This window comes from Alosa alosa, chromosome 4 (genome assembly GCF_017589495.1).
Source record: "Alosa alosa isolate M-15738 ecotype Scorff River chromosome 4, AALO_Geno_1.1, whole genome shotgun sequence".
In the NCBI taxonomy this organism is placed as follows: domain Eukaryota; kingdom Metazoa; phylum Chordata; class Actinopteri; order Clupeiformes; family Clupeidae; genus Alosa; species Alosa alosa.
In genome coordinates, this window is record NC_063192.1 from 13,837,975 (window position 1) to 13,856,398 (window position 18,424).

An 18,424-nucleotide genomic window follows, 5' to 3' on the forward strand; every position below is an offset into this window, starting at 1 on the left:
CTGTCCTTCATTGTTTTGTAGCTACAACACTGGCTTAGCTATCAATGTCCTGGCATCTAGCCAGGCAGATGGAGTGAGCTGAGAGCAGAGGAGTGGAGAAGCCTGGCCATGCGCTTAGGGGCTAATATCTCTGCAAATGACCCATAAATCTGTAGCCCACCTAAAACCAATGGCCCCAATTGGTTCCACAGATCTTAAAACCACTTAGTCGACACTTTGAATTTCTTGAATTTCCCCTGGGGATCAATAAAGTATCTATCTATCTATCTATCTATCTATCTATCTATCTATCTATCTATCTATCTATCTATCTATGCTAATCAGCACACACATTTGTGCTGTACTCACTAGCATGGTAGGATCTGTTGAACCATGGTGTTTCGCTTTGGGCTGGGATTAGCTGATTTGCTAGTGTTCATAGCTGCCTAAAGATGTTGCTGCTCCAGCATATGCTACTATTAGTGTGGGCATATCATATTGAAGAAAGTGGTACAGTCTCTAGTGCTATACTAAGATTGTTGCCTTTAGCAGCTTGTGTAGCATTGTGATTCAGTGGCTTCTTAGTTGATTTTGATGCAAATGCAGTGCTCCTTAATAAACAGTGAGGCCAACATTATACTCATTTCCTTGTGCACTAGTTATGGCCTGCTGTGATATGTTCGAATGTTTCCACTGTCATCAATGTAAACACTCTGTAATTTCCCCCCCAGAAAATAACAGTGGCCGAGTGCATAGAGACTCAGAGCAAAGCGATGACCATGCTGACATTAGAGCAGCTATCTTATCTGCTGAAGTTTGCCCTCCAGAAGATGAAGCAGCCGGGGGTAAGTGGCCATGCCTGCTCAGCAGTCTGCAACTCTATCTATCATGTAGGCTCTCCAGGATCAACCACTTTAATGATGTATGTAGTTGTCTAAGCCAGTGCGTGTGCGTGCGTGTGTGCATGACTGTGTCTGTAAAGGTATACTGGTGCTTCTGACTTTTATTTCACATGTGCTTCGTCTATAATGCTTGTGTGTCAGAAGTGTGTTCAAACTCAGAATTGTATGTTTTTGCCTGGGTTTGTGAGCAGACAGAGCCATTCCAAAAGCCTGTTTCCCTGGAACAGCACCCAGATTATGCAGAGTACATCTTCCACCCAATGGACATATGCTCACTAGAAAAGGTAGCAACCCTTACTAATACTCAACTCTTACTAATACTCAAGGCTGTTTAGCTTGCAGAGCACTCTTGTTGTAAGACTTTTTCACAGACTCTTTACAGGAAATACAACATGCAATAGTAGCCTAAAGCAATGTGTTTTCACTGTTTACAAACATAACCAGCAAAAAGAATAGTCTTCTTGTAATAAACATATAATCATAAGTTAACACGGTCTTTGATGATTGTTATGATTCTGTTCTAGAACATAAAGAAGAAGATGTATGGCTGCACAGAGGCCTTCCTGGCCGATGTGAAGTGGATCCTACACAACTGCATAATTTACAATGGAGGTCTGTTTGTCATACAGTGGCAATATTTTACAGTATTCACAGTAGTGCACTATTTTTCGAATTAATATTTTTTAATTTTTGTTAACCCCCAGGCAACCACAAACTGACAGCGACAGCTAAAGTGATTGTGAAGATCTGTGAGCATGAGGTATGTAATGAAGTCTGCTTTCTGCTGAAATAGACTCATCAGTCACTCCTGTACAACCTCCTTTCAATTTTCCTTGTCTTTTTATCCCCCCAGATGAACGAAATCGAAGTTTGTCCAGAGTGCTACTTATCGGCTTGCCAAAAGAGGGACAACTGGTTTTGTGAGCCATGTGTAAGTCATCTTTTATTTGTGTGGATCATATACCTCATGTATGATCTCCTATGTGATTCCCTCAGTACACAACAGTAAGGCGGGGATCACATTAGCCAGCGGCAAGCTGCAGGTTTCCTATTGTTCCGGCAGCGGAACAGGGGCAACGCTGGCATAACGCTACCATTGAACAAGCTGAGCATTGAACTTGGTTCAACTTTCAAAGGGTAACGTGAGCGTATTCAATTGACAAACCGTTTGTGTTGCTTAGGAACGGGACAAAACTTATTATGGTCTGAGCCTTGCGCGACATTTGCCGCTGCCGCTGGCTGATGTGATCCCCGCCTAAGCCAAAACAGTATGACCACTGACAGATAAAGTGAATGTTCGTTGGCTTATCGATGCCCAGAATGTACACAAGCGCTGATCAGTCTGTTCCCCCAGTCGACATGCTGAATGTCAGGAAAAATGGGCAGACTGGACAGTTCAAATCAACCTCTGTCTACCATAGAAAGCACCTATAATGGTTATATGGACTTCAAAAGCAATGGCAGAAGGTTGCCTGGTCCGATTAATTCATGTGAACTGCTATGCACAGGTTCACTATGCATGCCTGAGAAAGAGATTGTTGATAGATTGTGCTCAAATCAACCTCTGTCTACCATAGAAAGCACCTATAATGGTTACATGGGCTTCAGAAGCAATGGCAGAAGGTTGCCTGGTCCGATTAATTCATGTGAATTGCTATACACAGGTTCACTATGCATGCCTGAGGAAGAGATTGTTGATGGATTGTGCTACAGGTGAAGCTATTTCACAAAAACAAACTAAATAAAAGCGCAGCACTGCTTCCTTCACTGAGGAAGAGATGGCACCAGGATGCACCCTGGGGAAAAGACACAAGCTTTTCTACACAGGACAATACCATACACTGGAAATGTTCTGCTGGGAGCATTAATGTGGATGTCATGTTTTAGACCACAGAAACATTGTTGCTGAACAGTGTGCCCCTTTGGCACTGCACACATTGTTCAGGATTGGTTCCAGGAACATGGCTTAGAGGTCAGGACTGCTCAGACCCTCCTGTTCCCTTAACCTGCTCTGGAGCAGGATTTGTTTGAAATGAGAGCTCAAAATACCAGCTACTGTCTAATCAGTTATCTTGGAAAACAAACTAACTGGACCTGGAAGCTTTGCGCGTGCCATGTACCCTAGGCAAACTCGATTTTTGAACGTGTTTCAGCAAACAAATCGAACACATGCATGCCTGCAACTAGCCCTGTTCTTTGGCTAGTGAGCTTATTTTTCCAGACGCTACCAGAGGGAGTTCAAACTTGATTTGTGGTTATAGTTTGAATAGGTTCCTTGATAAGTCGTTTTATTGATGTAAGATGTAAGATTACAAGACTTGTAAATCTGGGCGTTTTATGCCATTTAATAAACACAGCAAGCACTCTGATACACACTGGGCAAAGGTACTTATAGGCTAACTGGTTGAATTACAGACATATATAAACATGCTACTTACAAAACATTGTTAGAACCTCAGACATTCCATCAGTGATTCAAGGATTATGCATCTTGTATTTCTGCACAGCTTTCTACTCCACACAGAACAAACAATACAGAGTAGCCTATTGCAGCCTGTTCTGGATGTCGTGGAATATGTTGGGTGATGGGTGATGGTTGGGTTTTCACCATATTTAGTGACATGGTGAGAATGAGACACTGTGGAAATGCATGTATTTCCCTACAAGTACAGATCACACTAGGCTGACAATACAGCAAAGTTCTCTCATTGTTGCTTCTCCTGGAGCAGGGTTCTGCGTTGGCCACGCGTTGACTGTGCACTCTTGACATGCGGACACAGTATTTTGGAGGCACACAGCAGCCACCACATGCCACATTGATGACACAAATTAGCCAGCACTGTGTGAACTGACCGCAGGCGTGGAATTATGCCAGACCCTTAATTTGACATTTAGAGCTGATAACCACCATTGTATTGCCAATGACTTCAGATCGCTACTTCAGGGTTTGTAGAGCTAGCTTGCACAAAGAAAGCTGAGCTGTGTTCGATTTGCTCCATAGTATACCCCTCTGGCCTGATCCGTAATGATGATCGTAATGTTTTGGCTGACATCCACATCCAACATCCATTTAAAAAAAAAAAAAATTATATTATATATATATATATATATATGCTGCTTATATTATTGCTTGCTTTATGTGTTTTGTGTCCTTTTACATTTACTTTTAACATGACGTGCATTTTATTTTAGGTGTGTCTGACATTTTAACCCCAGTCCAACAACAGTTGTAAAATAGCAATTTTGGCTTATTCTGGCATATTTATATTTCATGTTTATTAATGTTTAAAGTCCATGTCAAATAAACCTAAAATGAAATGAATAAAACTAGTCCATAATGTTTTTATGAACAAATACACAAGTTTCCCTGTATTTATGATGTGTTTTACATGTGGTATATCATGGGTCCTCTCTGCTTCTCTGGTGCTCAGTGCCAGCCTCACCCCCTAGTCTGGGCCAAGCTGAAGGGGTTTCCTTTCTGGCCAGCCAAAGCCCTGAGAGAGAAAGATGGACAGGTGGACGCCCGCTTTTTTGGCCAGCATGACAGGTGATTCCTCCTACCACCCCAGAATAAGCAGACGGATTTCCACTCCAATTTCAGTTCTTAGCTCTTTGTCTGAGCCATTGACTGTAGAATACTTTCTTATATCTCTATGGTCTGAACTCAGCATCTGTTATTTTTATTTTATGTTAAAGTATCTGTAAGACAATATCTAATTTTCCATTGTTAATGGTACTGTGTGTGTAAGTAAAATGTAATTAAATTTAATTGTCCACAGCCTCCATAGGAAACTCAAGCGCTTTCGCTTTTATGTTTCTACAGGGCATGGGTCCCTATAAACAACTGCTACCTGATGTCCAAAGAGATTCCCTTCTCTGTGAAGAAGACCAAGAGCATCTTCAACAGCGCCATGCAGGAGATGGAGGTGTACGTGGAGAACATCCGCAAGAAGTTTGGCGTCTTCAACTACGCTCCTTTCCGGACACCGTACACACCCAACAACCAGCTCCAGATGCTGCTGGACCCGGCCAATCCAGGGGCCGGCACAGTCCGACTGGAGAAGCAGGAGAAGATCAAGTTCAACTTTGACATGACGGCCTCCCCCAAGATGCTCCTGGGCAAGAGCATGTTGTCAGGGGGAACGGGACGGCGGATATCCATGACGGACATGCCGAGATCCCCCATGAGCACCAACTCGTCTGTTCACACGGGGTCGGACGCGGAGCAGGAAACGTCGGACAGGGCAGGACGAATGCACCACTACAGCGCTGGGGAGGAGTCCATGGATTACACGGGTATTTACTACGTTTTAAGAAAGGAGACATGGGTTGTGCTGATTTAGAAAAGTCAAACAAAATAACCTTGAGACTAAATTAAAATCAACCCTGCTTCCAAGGTGGGATACTTTGTAGGATACTTCACTTTGTATTGGTATTTACATGGTATTACTATTTACTGTCTTGGTGACTATTATCAGATGCTACCATTCTGATGATTGATGATTTGATGATTGTGAGTGTACAGTATTCACAAACAAGCCCTCTTACTTGTAACTTGTAACACTTATACACAGCGTGGAATACTTACACAGCATGCCACACTTTGCATAAATATGACTGTGTGTGTGTGTGCTTGTGGGTAATCAACTTGGCTGAATTCTTGCCTCTTTCCTTCACTCTCAGCATCTCCAGCCTCTAAGATGGGTGCAATGAGTAGCACAGACAGCCCTAAGCCCTTCTCCCCTCAGGGCTCAGCCACGCCATTCATAAAACAGGAGCGGGCCTCCACCGGCAGCATCCTCAACCTGAATCTGGGTGAGTCCATCACTGCTTTATATGGAATGTTAAAACGGAAGTCTTGTGGGGCCAACTATGATGCTGATAATGGAACTCTCTTGAAAGGGTCTATATAGCGGGGCAAATATGTATTCAACGCGCCAACATTTTTTTCAAGTATACTTCCAGTGAGACACTTCGCATGAAATTTCCACCAGACATTAGTATTAACTCAGGTAATCCACACATATAAACAAATCCAAACATTTAATGTCCATAAGCAGAGTTATGTGTAATAAAGTGGAATGAAAAGTATTTAACAGGCTAAGAAAAAGGTTTTTCATTACCAAGGTGTCACACAAGAAACATTTCAAGATGGTTAAAAGCAAAGAGCTCTCCCAAGACATTTGCAACCTTATTGTTGCAAAACATATCAATGGAACTGGTTACAGGCTTCAGAATCTTCCATTAAGCAGCATTGGGGCCATTATCTGCAAGTGGAAGGAACACCACTGCATCATCAACCGGCCATGCATAGGATCTCCTTGCAAGATTTCTGACCAGGGAGTCAGAAGGATAGTCAGAAGAGTAGCCTAAGAGCCAAGGACCACTTGGAGAGAGCTCCAGAAAGACTTGGAGGCAGCAGGTAAAATTGTTACAGAGAAAATCATAGGTAATGCACTCCACCGCCATGTCCTCTGTGCACGCTTACCCTGCACAACTCCACTACTGAGGGAAAAACATGTCGAAGCTTGTTTAAAGTTTGCTACACAACATTTGGACAAGCCTATGAAATACTGAGATAATGTAGTCTGGTCAGACGAGAGCAAAATTGAACTTTTTAGATGTCATACTACACACCATGTTTGGAGGAGAAATAGCACTGTAAATCACCCTAAAAATACTATACCAACAGTGAGGTTTGGAGGTGGGAGACATCATGGTGTGAGGCTGTTTTTCATCTCCTGGTACAGGCAGACTTGATGAGATGATGAGGATGAGGCATGGTGAGACCTTCTAGCAGGACAATGATCCAAAGCATACAGAAAAGGAAACTCTCATTCCACTTTATTACACATAACTCAACTTATGGACTTTACATTTTTGGATTTTTTTAATACATGTGGATTACCTGAGTTAATACTAATGTCTGGTGAAAATGTCATGTGAATAGCCTAACTGGAAATGCTTACTAAAAAAAATGTTGACACGTTCGATACTTATTTCCCCCACTGTATATACAGCATATAACGCAGACTTTTTTAAGCACTGAAGCTATAGTAAGATCTGAGATGTTAATGGGATTAGGGAGATTGAGGATGGTGTTCTGAGGTTATGAACCAACCTAATGTCATTATGGCTGTCTGATAGCATCAGTGATATATTTATGCTGATTTGATTAAGAGTATGTGAGGGAGAAGAGGTCTGTAAACATACAGAGTTCAGTTGGAACACCTTAAATGACTTACAATGGCAGCAAACCATTGTGTCTGTCCAGTCTGAAGATATCAGTGTTTTTTTTTGTGTGTGTGGTTATGCCTTTGATGTCAACACTTCCTTTTCATGTTAAATAGCTTCCTCTCAGTTAAACAAAGTCTACATTATTTAGATTTTTATATGTGCTCAAAAATGACACATTTCAAGATATTTTTTAGCCCTCAAGCTAAAAAGGGTCTCTAGGCAAACATGCAAAAGTGATAAGCTGTAAATAACACACTGTATCAACAGTATCTACAATTCCTTGCTAATTAAACCTGGGCGACTGTTAATATACCTGGGCGGGCCACCCAAGTAAAATGTATATGTGGGAAACCCTATGCATCCATCAATAACTGGAACAAAAGTACAAAAAGTTGTGAAAATATGAACTACTTATGTACTATTGATCATATTTTAGTAGAAAAAAGAAAATATCAAATAAGAAATCAAATTTTTTTGTTTCCAATCTTTTGGTTTTAGTTTTTGTGTGGTAGTGTGAAAAGCAAAAAGCATTACCAACTCTATTTGGTCTACCCCTCACCTGGCATCTCACTGTGACCTCTAAGATTGAAAAGAACCCATCACTATCTATCATCTCTATTCCCCTGCCCTATCTCCTTTTGTAAAGCGACCTTGGGTTACTTGAAAGGCGCTATATAAAACCAAGTTGTTATTATTATTATTATTATTATTATTATTATTATTATTATTATTATTGTTGTGTATTCATGCATACCGGTATGTCCCAAGTGTGATAACTTGGACACAAAATAAGCTTTACTTTTCCTTTACTGTGTTACCAGTTGTTGTTGCCAAAGACACTATAAAATGGTAAGGAGTCTGTGGGTTGGACTGTCTGTGTTTGTAGTGCTGTTTCTGCACTATTCAGATCTGGCAGGTCACTGGGATAAGGGGGATTGTGGATGGTGCTCTAAGGTTGTGAACCTAATTTGAAATGCCATTATGGCTCTCTGAGCAGTCTAGCGACCTAGCTAGGTTTATCCTTATTTAATTAAGAGTGTGTGAGGGGGAAAAACACCAGAGGTGGAAAGTAACGAAATACATTTACTCACGTTACTGTATTGAGTAGTTTTTCTGTGTATTTTGTATTTTTTAAGTAGTTTATAAAATTGGTATTTTAAATTTTACTTGATTACATTTTGAGTGAAGTATTGTGCCAGCTACATCAAAAAATCCCATCCGTTACTTGAAAAAAAAAAAAAGTTAAGACTAACGAAAACAGAAAGGAGAGAAAAAAAAAAAGCCCTAAACCACTAGCCTAGTGATAATGATCAGCATGTAGCCTACAACAGAACATGAATCAAGCTGGCCATGCAGTCTTTCTGAAAGTGATGGAGCTGGATCACGAGATGCCTCAGATTACATGTGTAGCCTAACCTATGAAAGTGTACAGTATTTTCCGCTATTTCAATGGGTTGTCTCAGTTCGTTTTAGCACTAATGATTGCGGAGATAGCCTATTCAAGCAAACACCATGGGATTTCGTGTTTTGACGTTTGTGCTCACCTTTCTTTGGAAAGAAGTTTATTAGTTGTTTCCCCTTATTTTGATGTCTATTTTTCCTGTTTTGGCCTTTGTTTTGGTAACCTGACTTGGCTTTCTTTGAGAAAGACATTGCACCAACAACACAACAATTAGCGGTCCACTACTAGCAATGCTCAACTAAATAAACAAAAGATAGACTATCGTGCAGGTGGACTAAACCATTTAGCTCTTTAGCAAGGGAGAGTGTGAGTGACCTTAGACAGTTTTCACTATGTTTTGTATACAAAATCCAGGCAGTCCTGTCATTTTTACATTTAATTTGGAAGTTAAAATATTCAGGTAAAAAAATATATGGTGGAAATAAGTATTGATCACTTAATTTTTTTTTTTTTCAGTAATTAGCTTGAACTTCCTAGGGTTAGGGTTAGTGAGTCTATTCAACTTTTTCACCACACATTATATTAACACACATAAAAAATCCAAACATAACAGTTATGTGTAATAAAGTGGAATGACACAGGAAAAAAGTATTGAACGTGCCTACTGAAATTTCTTCAATACTTTGTGGAAAAGCCTTTGTTTGTAATGACAGCTTCAAGACATTTCCTGTATGACAAAACTTATTAGTCGCAGTATCAGGTGTGATTTTGGCCCATTGTTCTAAACAGATTCCAGGGGTCCCTCTTGTGAATCCTGATCTTTAGTTACTTCCAGAACTGTTTAATTTAATTTAATTGAATTGGCTGCCTTCAAGTCTTTCTGGAGCTTTCTCAGAGTGGTCCTTGGCCCTTGGAATTGACTATCCTTCTGACTTCCTGGTCAGAAATATTGCGAGGAGATCCTGTGCATGGCCGGTTGATGATGCAGTGATGTTCCTTCCACTTGCAGATAATGGCTCCCATGCTGCTTACTGGAAGATTCTGAAGTTTTGAAATGCATCTGTAACCAGTTTCATTGATATGTTTTGCAACAATAAGGTTGCAAAGGTCTTGGGAGAGCTTTTTGCTTTTATCCATCATGAAATGTTTCTTGTGTGACACCTTGGTAATGAAAAACCTTTTTATAGCCCATCAATATGTAGGCTACTAACCAAGCTTATATTAATTTGCACAGATAGAAAGAATAACTACTCTCTAACTACTTACAGATTCCAGCCTCGTTCCTTCCCTTTCCTTGCCTTAGTGCTTTTTCTTATAAGCGTGTTCAATACTTTTTTTTCCCTGTGTTATTCCACTTCATTACACATGACTCTACTTATGGAGTTGTTTGGATTTTTTATGTGTGGATTACCTGAGTTATTACTAATGCCTGGTGAAAATGTTGTGCCCCCCGTTTTCCACTTTTCAAGGGCCCTCTCCTCCATTGGGGCCCTATACTTACTCCCCTTTAATGTGCTGAACCTTCTGCTCGTTTCCAAATCTAAAAAACTGTCTGCAACTCAACATTGGCCTGCCTGCCTCAGCTGCCTGTGAGGGGCATTTCAGTTGTGCTGGATTACTGTTCACTGCAAAGCGATCAAGGATGAGTGCAACTAACTTTGAAAATCAACTACTGCTCAAACTTAAAGGAGAACTCTTTCACATTTTTTCACATAGATCTCCATTTCTCAACGTCACTGAGTACTGTCGGTATGAACAAAACTGAAACAATCGGTTTTACCTATAGCTCGAGTTGCTGCAGCTACAGCGCTACACACTGGGAGCATGAGCATTGCTGTCTTAGCTGCTGGCTGCAGCAATTCCAGCTAGGACCAAAGTCCTTTTAGGCAAGTCCCTCCACTCGGCAGGCCATATTGCAACGCTTTTTGGGCACTTATCGTGCATCTATTTCAGCAGAAATGCGTGTGCGTAAGGCTTCACAACACCAATCTTGCTCCAGCGGCAAGATCACAACAGATGATTGGCACGATGTCTTCACAGCACACCACATGATTGGCTCAATGTATTTTACAACACACCACATGATTGGCTCAATGTATTCACATGTCAACGTTTTGCCGTGGAAGGGTTGTGATATGTGTAGACAACTGCCATATTGGCGTTACAAACTAACCCCATGCATTACTATGGGGATTTTTTTTGAGTGCTGAGTCTCCTCATTAGAAAGTCTGGTTTCTGTAACCCCAAAAAAAAAAAAGAAACTAAGTAACTTTTACTTAAAGTACATTTTAAATGAACTACTTTTTACTTTTACTTTAGTACAGTTTCAGATCAGTATTTTAACTTGTACTTGAGTAATATTTAATCAAAGTATTGGTACTTTTACTTGAGTACAATATTTTCATACTTTTTCCACCTCTGAAAAACACATGCTTCCACGTCAGAGATTAAAACCATCATGTTGTGGCCAAGATCTCTTTGGTGTTTTTACACACACCTCCTTTGTGGGCTATTTAATTTCAAATATATGGTACACAGGACAGATGTTAAATTCTTTGTGCTATAGGTAATGGATTTCACACAGCGGCCAATCTACGACCAAGCCTATTTACCGTCAAAACCAAAATCACTAACAAATCACATCACTAACAAAAACAACCAACAGAACAGCCTTCAAGAGCATTTCACTGGGGTTATCAAGCAGGCACCTTCCTCCATAGGCGTTTCACCGAACTAGGCCCACGACTCCCCCCCCCTCCACACTCAGGATGGGTCCTCTACCAATACCAACATGAACCAAATAGGACAACACAAAACCACCAACAAAGCAATCTGTGTGCGCAACAAAGGTTTCAGTAGCAAGTGCTTATGCCCCGTTGACTAACTCAAGATCAGGATTGTTTTTCCTTCACTGTGTTATCAATCATTGTTGCCAGGGAAACCTTGGAAACTAGAATCACAGATTCTACTACCTTTGGAACCACCAGAGGGTTTCCGTGGGTACAGTGTTGTGAAGAAAAGCAAAGTGCAGTTGCGGTATGCAAAAGAGAGAACCGAGAGTACAGTGTGTGAACAAGATGACTGGTAGCACCCAACTGTCAAATGCAAATTTCAGCAAGAAACATGAAAATAGAAAGGAATGCTGTGTGGTTGAGAGGGGTCCTGAAAGTCTACACACCTGTTGGTCACATTATGCTGGTGTGCCTGAATGACAAGTCAGCTCGAAATGTCAAGAGAACTGGTAGAGATGATCTTTAAAACAAAACGATGTAGGGAGCAGCACAGACACAATGCTAGATATCCTCTGTGTTGTCTTTTGGCAGATCGGATCAAAGCGGAGATGGACCTGAAAGAGCTCAGTGAAACGGTACAGCAACAGCAGCAGCAGCAGTCGGGGGCATCAGTGCTCCTCACCTCTGCAAAGAGACCCATCCGTAGTCTGGACAAGACCATTGAGAGCTGCAAGGCCCAGCTTGGTAAATAATCAAAAGATTTCATTCACATCACAAGTATACAGACCAACACAGAAACAGTTTTGCAAGTTAGTAAAAGCTGCAGTCAGGGATTTAGCAGAAAGTTGCATTTGCTTGTGTTTATGCTTATGTTTAAATGTATTAGCTGACACTTTTGTGCAAAAAACATTACCGGTATATTTTAACCAAGAACCAAACAAAACATGCCTGCCAGAGAGGTATCTCACCCCTACCTTCAGTATTCCCAGAGAAATTCCACGCGTGGTTTTGTATTTGTTTGGGGGACAGACTGCCCCCACTTTGTTTATTTCTAGTTTTCGGAGCCTGGGCTGCCTACAGAGACTAGGTTTTTTTTACTGTGTACTCACAGAATGGGCAGCTAGTCGTCATGAGGAGATGATTGCTGAATGTGACAAAAAATGTTATGGGCTTGAAATCATGTAAAATCCCTGACTGCACCTTTTAAGTTTACAATGTAGCACTGGTGAACTATTATACTGTACTAAAACTCATGGGTACAGTACCCTGGAAGGCACTGTAGAAGGTATATTCTGTTGGAAAGATGTGTGTACCTAACCGTTGCTGTTGCAAGTCATTTGAGATGGAGAGAAAATGCTTTGCTAAATGATGAATACATGTAAATGTAATACTGCTATTTCTACATGTATAGCAGATGTCATGTGCCTCAGCTGTGAAATCATCCTTGTCACAGGTATTGATGAGCTCTCTGAGGACGTGTACCGGCATGTGGAGCACAGTGACTCTGAGGACTCGGACAAGTCAGACTCCAGCGACAGCGAGTACCTCAGCGACGAGGAGCAGAAGCCCAAGAACCACAGCCAGGACAAGGACAAGGAGAGGGCCGACCGAGAGTCCAGAAAGAGAACCCACAGCGCCTCGACGGAGAGACCCGAGAAGAACGGAGGGCCTCCTGGGGCGACGGCGGCAGGCCGGGACAAAGGTGGCGCCCCCGATGGCCCGGGGCCGGCGAAGGACAAACACAACAGCGTGGAGAAGGATGCTCAGGAGAAACCTCGGGCGCCTCAGCAGCAGCAGCAGGTGAAGCAGGTGAAGGAGGAGCCGAGGGCCAGGCCTGGCACGGACGCAGACATGGACTCGGACTCCGAGAGGGAGCTGGTGATCGACCTCGGGGAGGAGATGGGCCGAGACCGGAAACGGCCCAAAAAGGAGCCCACATCTGTCCCCGTAGCAGCAACCAAGGAGCCACCAGCCATCAAAACAGAGGGTAAACACCAGTCACTTCACTCTCTTGATACTATATAATGGCGAGAACATGTAACATCAGGCAAGGACTGTTCAGAGGAAACCAGGCACTGGATATCATACGTGTGTGCATAGATTTAAAGCATAGCCTGATTTGGGTATGTGGTTTACTATGGTTGCGTGTGGTTAGTATGGCTACATTTTATCATAACAGTGTGTCATTTGCATGTGGTTTTGTTTGATTGTGCTTCTCCCCTCCTAGTGAGGCCTGATGCATCATGAAGCATGCTAGGATCACTATGCATACGCTGTAGGTACATCATCTGGGTTTTGTTACTTTTCATCTCCATCCAGGTAAAGCTCCTTCCTCCAGCAACACAGCAGCCTCCTCCTCCTCCTCTGCGGATAGCACTTCCAGTACCACCAACACTAGCATCAAAGACTCTCCCCACCCAGCTGTGAGTGTCCCCCTGAATGTGGGGTCCTTTCCGACCTTGACCTCTTCAACTGTGGTCCCTGGAGCCACCTCCACCACCTCTTCCACATCTCCAGCTGCCATTCCGTCCACAGTGCCTTCCTCATCCACCGCTGTCTCCTCCTCCTCCTCCTCCTCCTCTTCCTCTTCCTCCTCCAACGCAGTGAAGAAGCAGCGCCCCCTGCTGCCCAAAGACAATGCGGCAGCCGCCGCCACCGCAGCTCAGGCCATTCAGCCGCGCGCGGTCGTGTGGAATCCTGCCACCAATCCTGCTAAGTTCCAGACGTCCTCGCAGAAGTGGCACATGCAGAAAGTGCAGCGGCAGCAGCAGGAGACGCAGTCCACACAGCCAGCTGCGCAGACGCAGTCGCAGCAGCAGCAGTCGCAGCAGCCGCAGCCGCAAACACAGGTGCAGGTGCAGACGCAAGGCACATCAGCAGCGCAGGCACAGTCCTCCAGCACACGATACCAGACCAGACAAGCACTGAAAGGTGATTTTTACAAAATGTGTTTAGTATTTATCTTGCCATACACTATAGGTGCACAGAGAGTTCCGTATTATGATACTACTTTTAAGGGTTGTGCTTGCAGATTGATAGTGTCAATTCATTTGCAGTGTTACAACACTGCATAATATGCATCTGCGTAATCATCATGCGTTTTGTTTAATAAAAGTAAAAATTAAAGTGTGTGTGTGTTTTCAGTGATGGGTTTTTACATCACTATAATAATCCATTGTCCCTCCTCTGTAACAGTTCAAGTGAAGGACTCTCCCCAGAGTGCATCGACGTCTGGGTCTTCTCTGGCCTCCTCGTCCTCCATGGCTGGAGATTTCAGCATCCCCACCGCCTCTGCTGACGTGGCTGCAGACATTGCCAAATACACTAACAAAGTATGTCAACTTGCCAACTCCCACAGCACATGTGATTTGACCCTTTTGGGTTGCCATAGGGTGCACAAACTCATGTGGCTCCCGAGAGGAGCGTGAGGGTCTGCTGCACGATAATGTTTTCTGTAACCAATGCCACTATTACTGCATAAGCATTGTATTAATTGCAACAAATATGATGAACAAAAGTTCAACATATGCAAAATTGTGATGCAAGAATTGGTTGTTTATTTTCCATTAAAATAGCACAATGACATCTCAATCCATGGATCTGTAAAATTATGTATTATCGGATTAGGACCTAATGTTTTTTTCATCTGTATTCTCATTTCAGATAATGGACACAATCAAAGGGACAATGACAGAAATGTATCAGGACCTCTCCAAAAACACCTCTGGCAACACTATAGCAGAGGTCAGTCCCAGGGATGATTTCAAAAGAACTGCACTTTCAGAATGAAACTATTTATGTAATCGTTGCGTAATTGTAGCGGCTTTAGTGATCTGTAAGAATAATACCACACTCAGACAAAACTCACTTTTGTAAGTTATGCACGAGCTCTTCAAGGTTAAGGTTCTATATTGACCCTTATGCACTCAAACAACCCTTTGCTAGTTTCAATGCATCTTGGTGGCTGTCAAAGTGATTGCCAAAGAAGCCTCTTGACCAGGGCACAGGTGTAGGGCAGGTTTAAAATTTTATTTTAGAAGATGCTTAGCACAGAGACAAGATTTTAGTAGGCTTTGTGTGTGTGTGTGTGTGTGTGTGTGTGTGTGTGTGTGTGTGTGTGTGTGTGACATGCTGCCCTTTTGAACTCTGAACCATGTGCACAGATCCGCAGGCTGAGGATAGAGATAGAAAAACTCCAGTGGCTGCACCAGCAGGAGCTCTCTGAGATGAAGCACAACCTGGGTATGGGAAGCACACACTGCCAACACGGACAGTACACGTACACACCAAATTCACCTCGTAAAAGTGCAAGTGTAGTGTGTGTGTGTGTGTGTGTGTGATCATACACATAACAGCTGTGTTCATAACATGTTTGAACAAAGCTTCTCCGTAATAATATCTTGTGTTTAAATCCAAAATCCCATCCATTATTTAAATATGTGTGTGTGTGTGTGTGTGAAATCATACACATAACAGCTGTGTTCATAACATGTTTGAACAAAGCTTCTCTGTAATAATATCTTGTGTTTAAATCCAAAATCCCATCCATTATTTAAATGTGTGTGTGTGTGTGTGTTGCGCCACAGAGCTGACCATGGCAGAGATGCGTCAGAGCCTGGAGCAGGAGCGTGAGCGGCTGGTGGCGGAGGTGAAGAAGCAGATGGAGGTGGAGAAGCAGCAGGCCGTGGACGAGACCAAGAAGAAGCAGTGGTGCGCCAACTGCCGCAAGGAGGCCATCTTCTACTGCTGCTGGAACACCAGCTACTGCGACTACCCCTGCCAGCAGGCCCACTGGCCCGAGCACATGAAATCCTGCACGCAGTCAGGTACAGCGACTTAAGGTAGTATGTGAGGCATGGAGGCATGGTTGGTCAGTTGTGCTAAGGTCATTGGTGTATGTCTCTTAAAGAGTTCAGGCCTCGCCTTTAGTGTACTGCATGTCACGGTTGACACAATTCTCTAAGTGTTTCTAACTAATTGTTTTGTTTAGTTCAAAGAATGCTTTACTGTTTTTGAATGTACAGCATCAATAATTGTCATGTAAATGGTCTTTAGCTGGTATGAAAAGGCAGGTAGCAGCTTTTACCTGTGATGATGGATAAGTATGCTAATACTTTCTTGACATGGACCCCTGAAAACAGTATTTTTGATAAATTGTTCTTGTGTTTAACTTATAACCTGTAGATAAATACTTTTATGCATTTAAAAGTTAGTTGGATGGTTTCACTATAGAAGTGGGTCAATAACAAAGTCAACACATTTTTACTCAGACCATCGATAGAAGTCCAAAAGCAAAAAACAAACAATATCTTCACCAGGGAAGAGCAAAATAAAGGTACAGTCTTCCATTCCGGCTAGGATTGTTTCTAGTAGGTTTTAGTTTTATAGTTTCCATGTTTAAACATGTTAATGTTTGTTTATATGTTCATTTATTATAACACAGGAAACCAGACTAGCTGTATTACTGTATACAGTAATTTGTTATCTTGCTCGTATACTATACTCTTATACCAGCATGTATCTACATTGTGACTTGTTTGAGGTCCACAGTCTGGTGAGGGACTATTCTTACAAATAAGTGTGTGCTCCTGACAGAAAAAAAGCCTCCAATAAGATCAATAAGATACGTTTTAGAGGTTTCCACAACAGTGACGTTACATGGATTTTTTTTTTTCTTTGTATTTTGTGATTTGTTAATATTAATACAAATGATAGATTAATAGAATGTTAGATGTGGGCATAGACATGAGACTGTGTCCCATAGTCGCACTTCTACTTCATCCCTTACATGGTCCTACGTAGCATCCCATTCTCTGAACTGTGATCTTCTGTTTGAAATCATCCATTGGCTCATACCATAGTTTGTTTGTTTGTTTATTTAGACCTGAGGAAAGGTGTTTTGAAGTCTGACTGTTGTTAACGGTCACATATTCTATTGTAACAGGAACCTTTATAATAACTTGCAATCTGACATTTTGTTTATCTAAAGAGTGCGTCATTGCATTAAGAGTGTGAATATTTAAATGAGAAAATGGTGCATGAATTAAAATTAATTTAACTAATGTACTGTAATGATTAGTGCAGTAGACCAGACCAGATGAAGGCTAATGTTTCTTTTTGTTTATCCATCCTGACAGCCACAGCATCGCAACAGGAGCCTGAAGCAGAGGCCCCGTCAGAGCCGGCAGGCAAATCCACGGGTCAGACCCCCAACATCCAGCCCTCTCCACCTGCGGACAGCTACCCCCAGACAAACAAAGACCCCTCGCCTGCTGGTGCAGATAGAGGACGGGACAGTGCCAGTGTCAGTGTGTCCTAACCCTCAATCACAGCACCAGTGCCTGTGGGCCTGTACATAAATATATATTATTATAATTATTATTATTATTATTATTATTATTATTATTTTTAATCTTGGTGTATGTCACCTTGCTCTGTTACAAACGTCTTACTGAAGATTGCTACAGCGATATATTGACACTTTTTTTATGGTTGGGCTGACGGTGATTACCAACGCCTCTTTGTCTGTCCAGGGATTGTGGATGACATCGAAATCAAGAGTTTTTTTTTTTTTTTGGACCTTACCAATGAATTCACAGCACACTATGAAGAAAATATCAAATGATGTAAATGTGAAACAACTTTTTTATACACACATATAGCTCCGTATAAAAAAAGATACATACAGACTTTATACAGTTATACATGATAGTAGCACTTCCAAGTGCCTGTGGACATTCTTTGAAATATGGAAAATAACGGTTTTATGAATGGACGTGGTACCGTATCAGTTTGAGGACTTGGAACTGTCATCACTCGCTATGAAGGATTCCTCAGATGCTGTGTATTGTGAACGTGATCACAGAGACCGACAAAGAGAACATTAATGAATATGTATTTCTTGTGAGCATGTTTTTTTCCTGTCTATGTCTCACAGATTCCATTGTTTACATATTGTAAATAAAACATAATGGTGAAGGTAGACTTTACATCTGTTTCTGTCTTTTTATCTGTGGCCGAATCAGCTCATGAGCAATGACCTTCCTGTTGTTTCATTGTAGATTTTAAAGAAAAATGAGTCTCCTTGTTCTCATAATGAGTGGGGGGTTGTACAGTGTACCTCTGTAATCTGTCCCCATCCTTTATTATATGAGTGGAAATCCTCTGAGAAG

At 42.0% G+C, this 18,424-nt stretch overlaps 1 protein-coding gene across 12 annotated transcripts in view; it reads left to right on the forward strand.

The window, feature by feature from the left end:
* Positions 1-18,241, forward strand: part of LOC125293094 (protein kinase C-binding protein 1-like) — a 29,187-nt gene extending 10,946 nt beyond the window's left edge. For 9 of the 12 annotated variants that reach the window (XM_048240750.1, XM_048240759.1, XM_048240752.1 and 6 more), the window contains 16 exons: positions 711-824; positions 1,073-1,165; positions 1,406-1,493; positions 1,586-1,641; positions 1,735-1,812; positions 4,313-4,428; positions 4,705-5,177; positions 5,565-5,696; positions 11,844-11,996; positions 12,706-13,239; positions 13,572-14,183; positions 14,448-14,584; positions 14,916-14,996; positions 15,416-15,494; positions 15,839-16,078; positions 17,390-18,241. In XM_048240750.1, the coding sequence (XP_048096707.1) occupies positions 711-824; positions 1,073-1,165; positions 1,406-1,493; positions 1,586-1,641; positions 1,735-1,812; positions 4,313-4,428; positions 4,705-5,177; positions 5,565-5,696; positions 11,844-11,996; positions 12,706-13,239; positions 13,572-14,183; positions 14,448-14,584; positions 14,916-14,996; positions 15,416-15,494; positions 15,839-16,078; positions 17,390-17,571 (3,168 nt within the window). In that variant the 3' untranslated portion in view covers positions 17,572-18,241. Of the gene's footprint in view, positions 1-710; positions 825-1,072; positions 1,166-1,405; positions 1,494-1,585; positions 1,642-1,734; positions 1,813-4,312; positions 4,429-4,704; positions 5,178-5,564; positions 5,697-11,843; positions 11,997-12,705; positions 13,240-13,571; positions 14,184-14,447; positions 14,585-14,915; positions 14,997-15,415; positions 15,495-15,838; positions 16,094-16,522; positions 16,588-17,389 lie in introns of all 12 variants that reach the window. The other 3 variants (XR_007193324.1, XR_007193325.1, XM_048240758.1) reach the window with 3 other exon arrangements.
* The last annotated feature ends 183 nt before the right edge of the window (positions 18,242-18,424 follow it).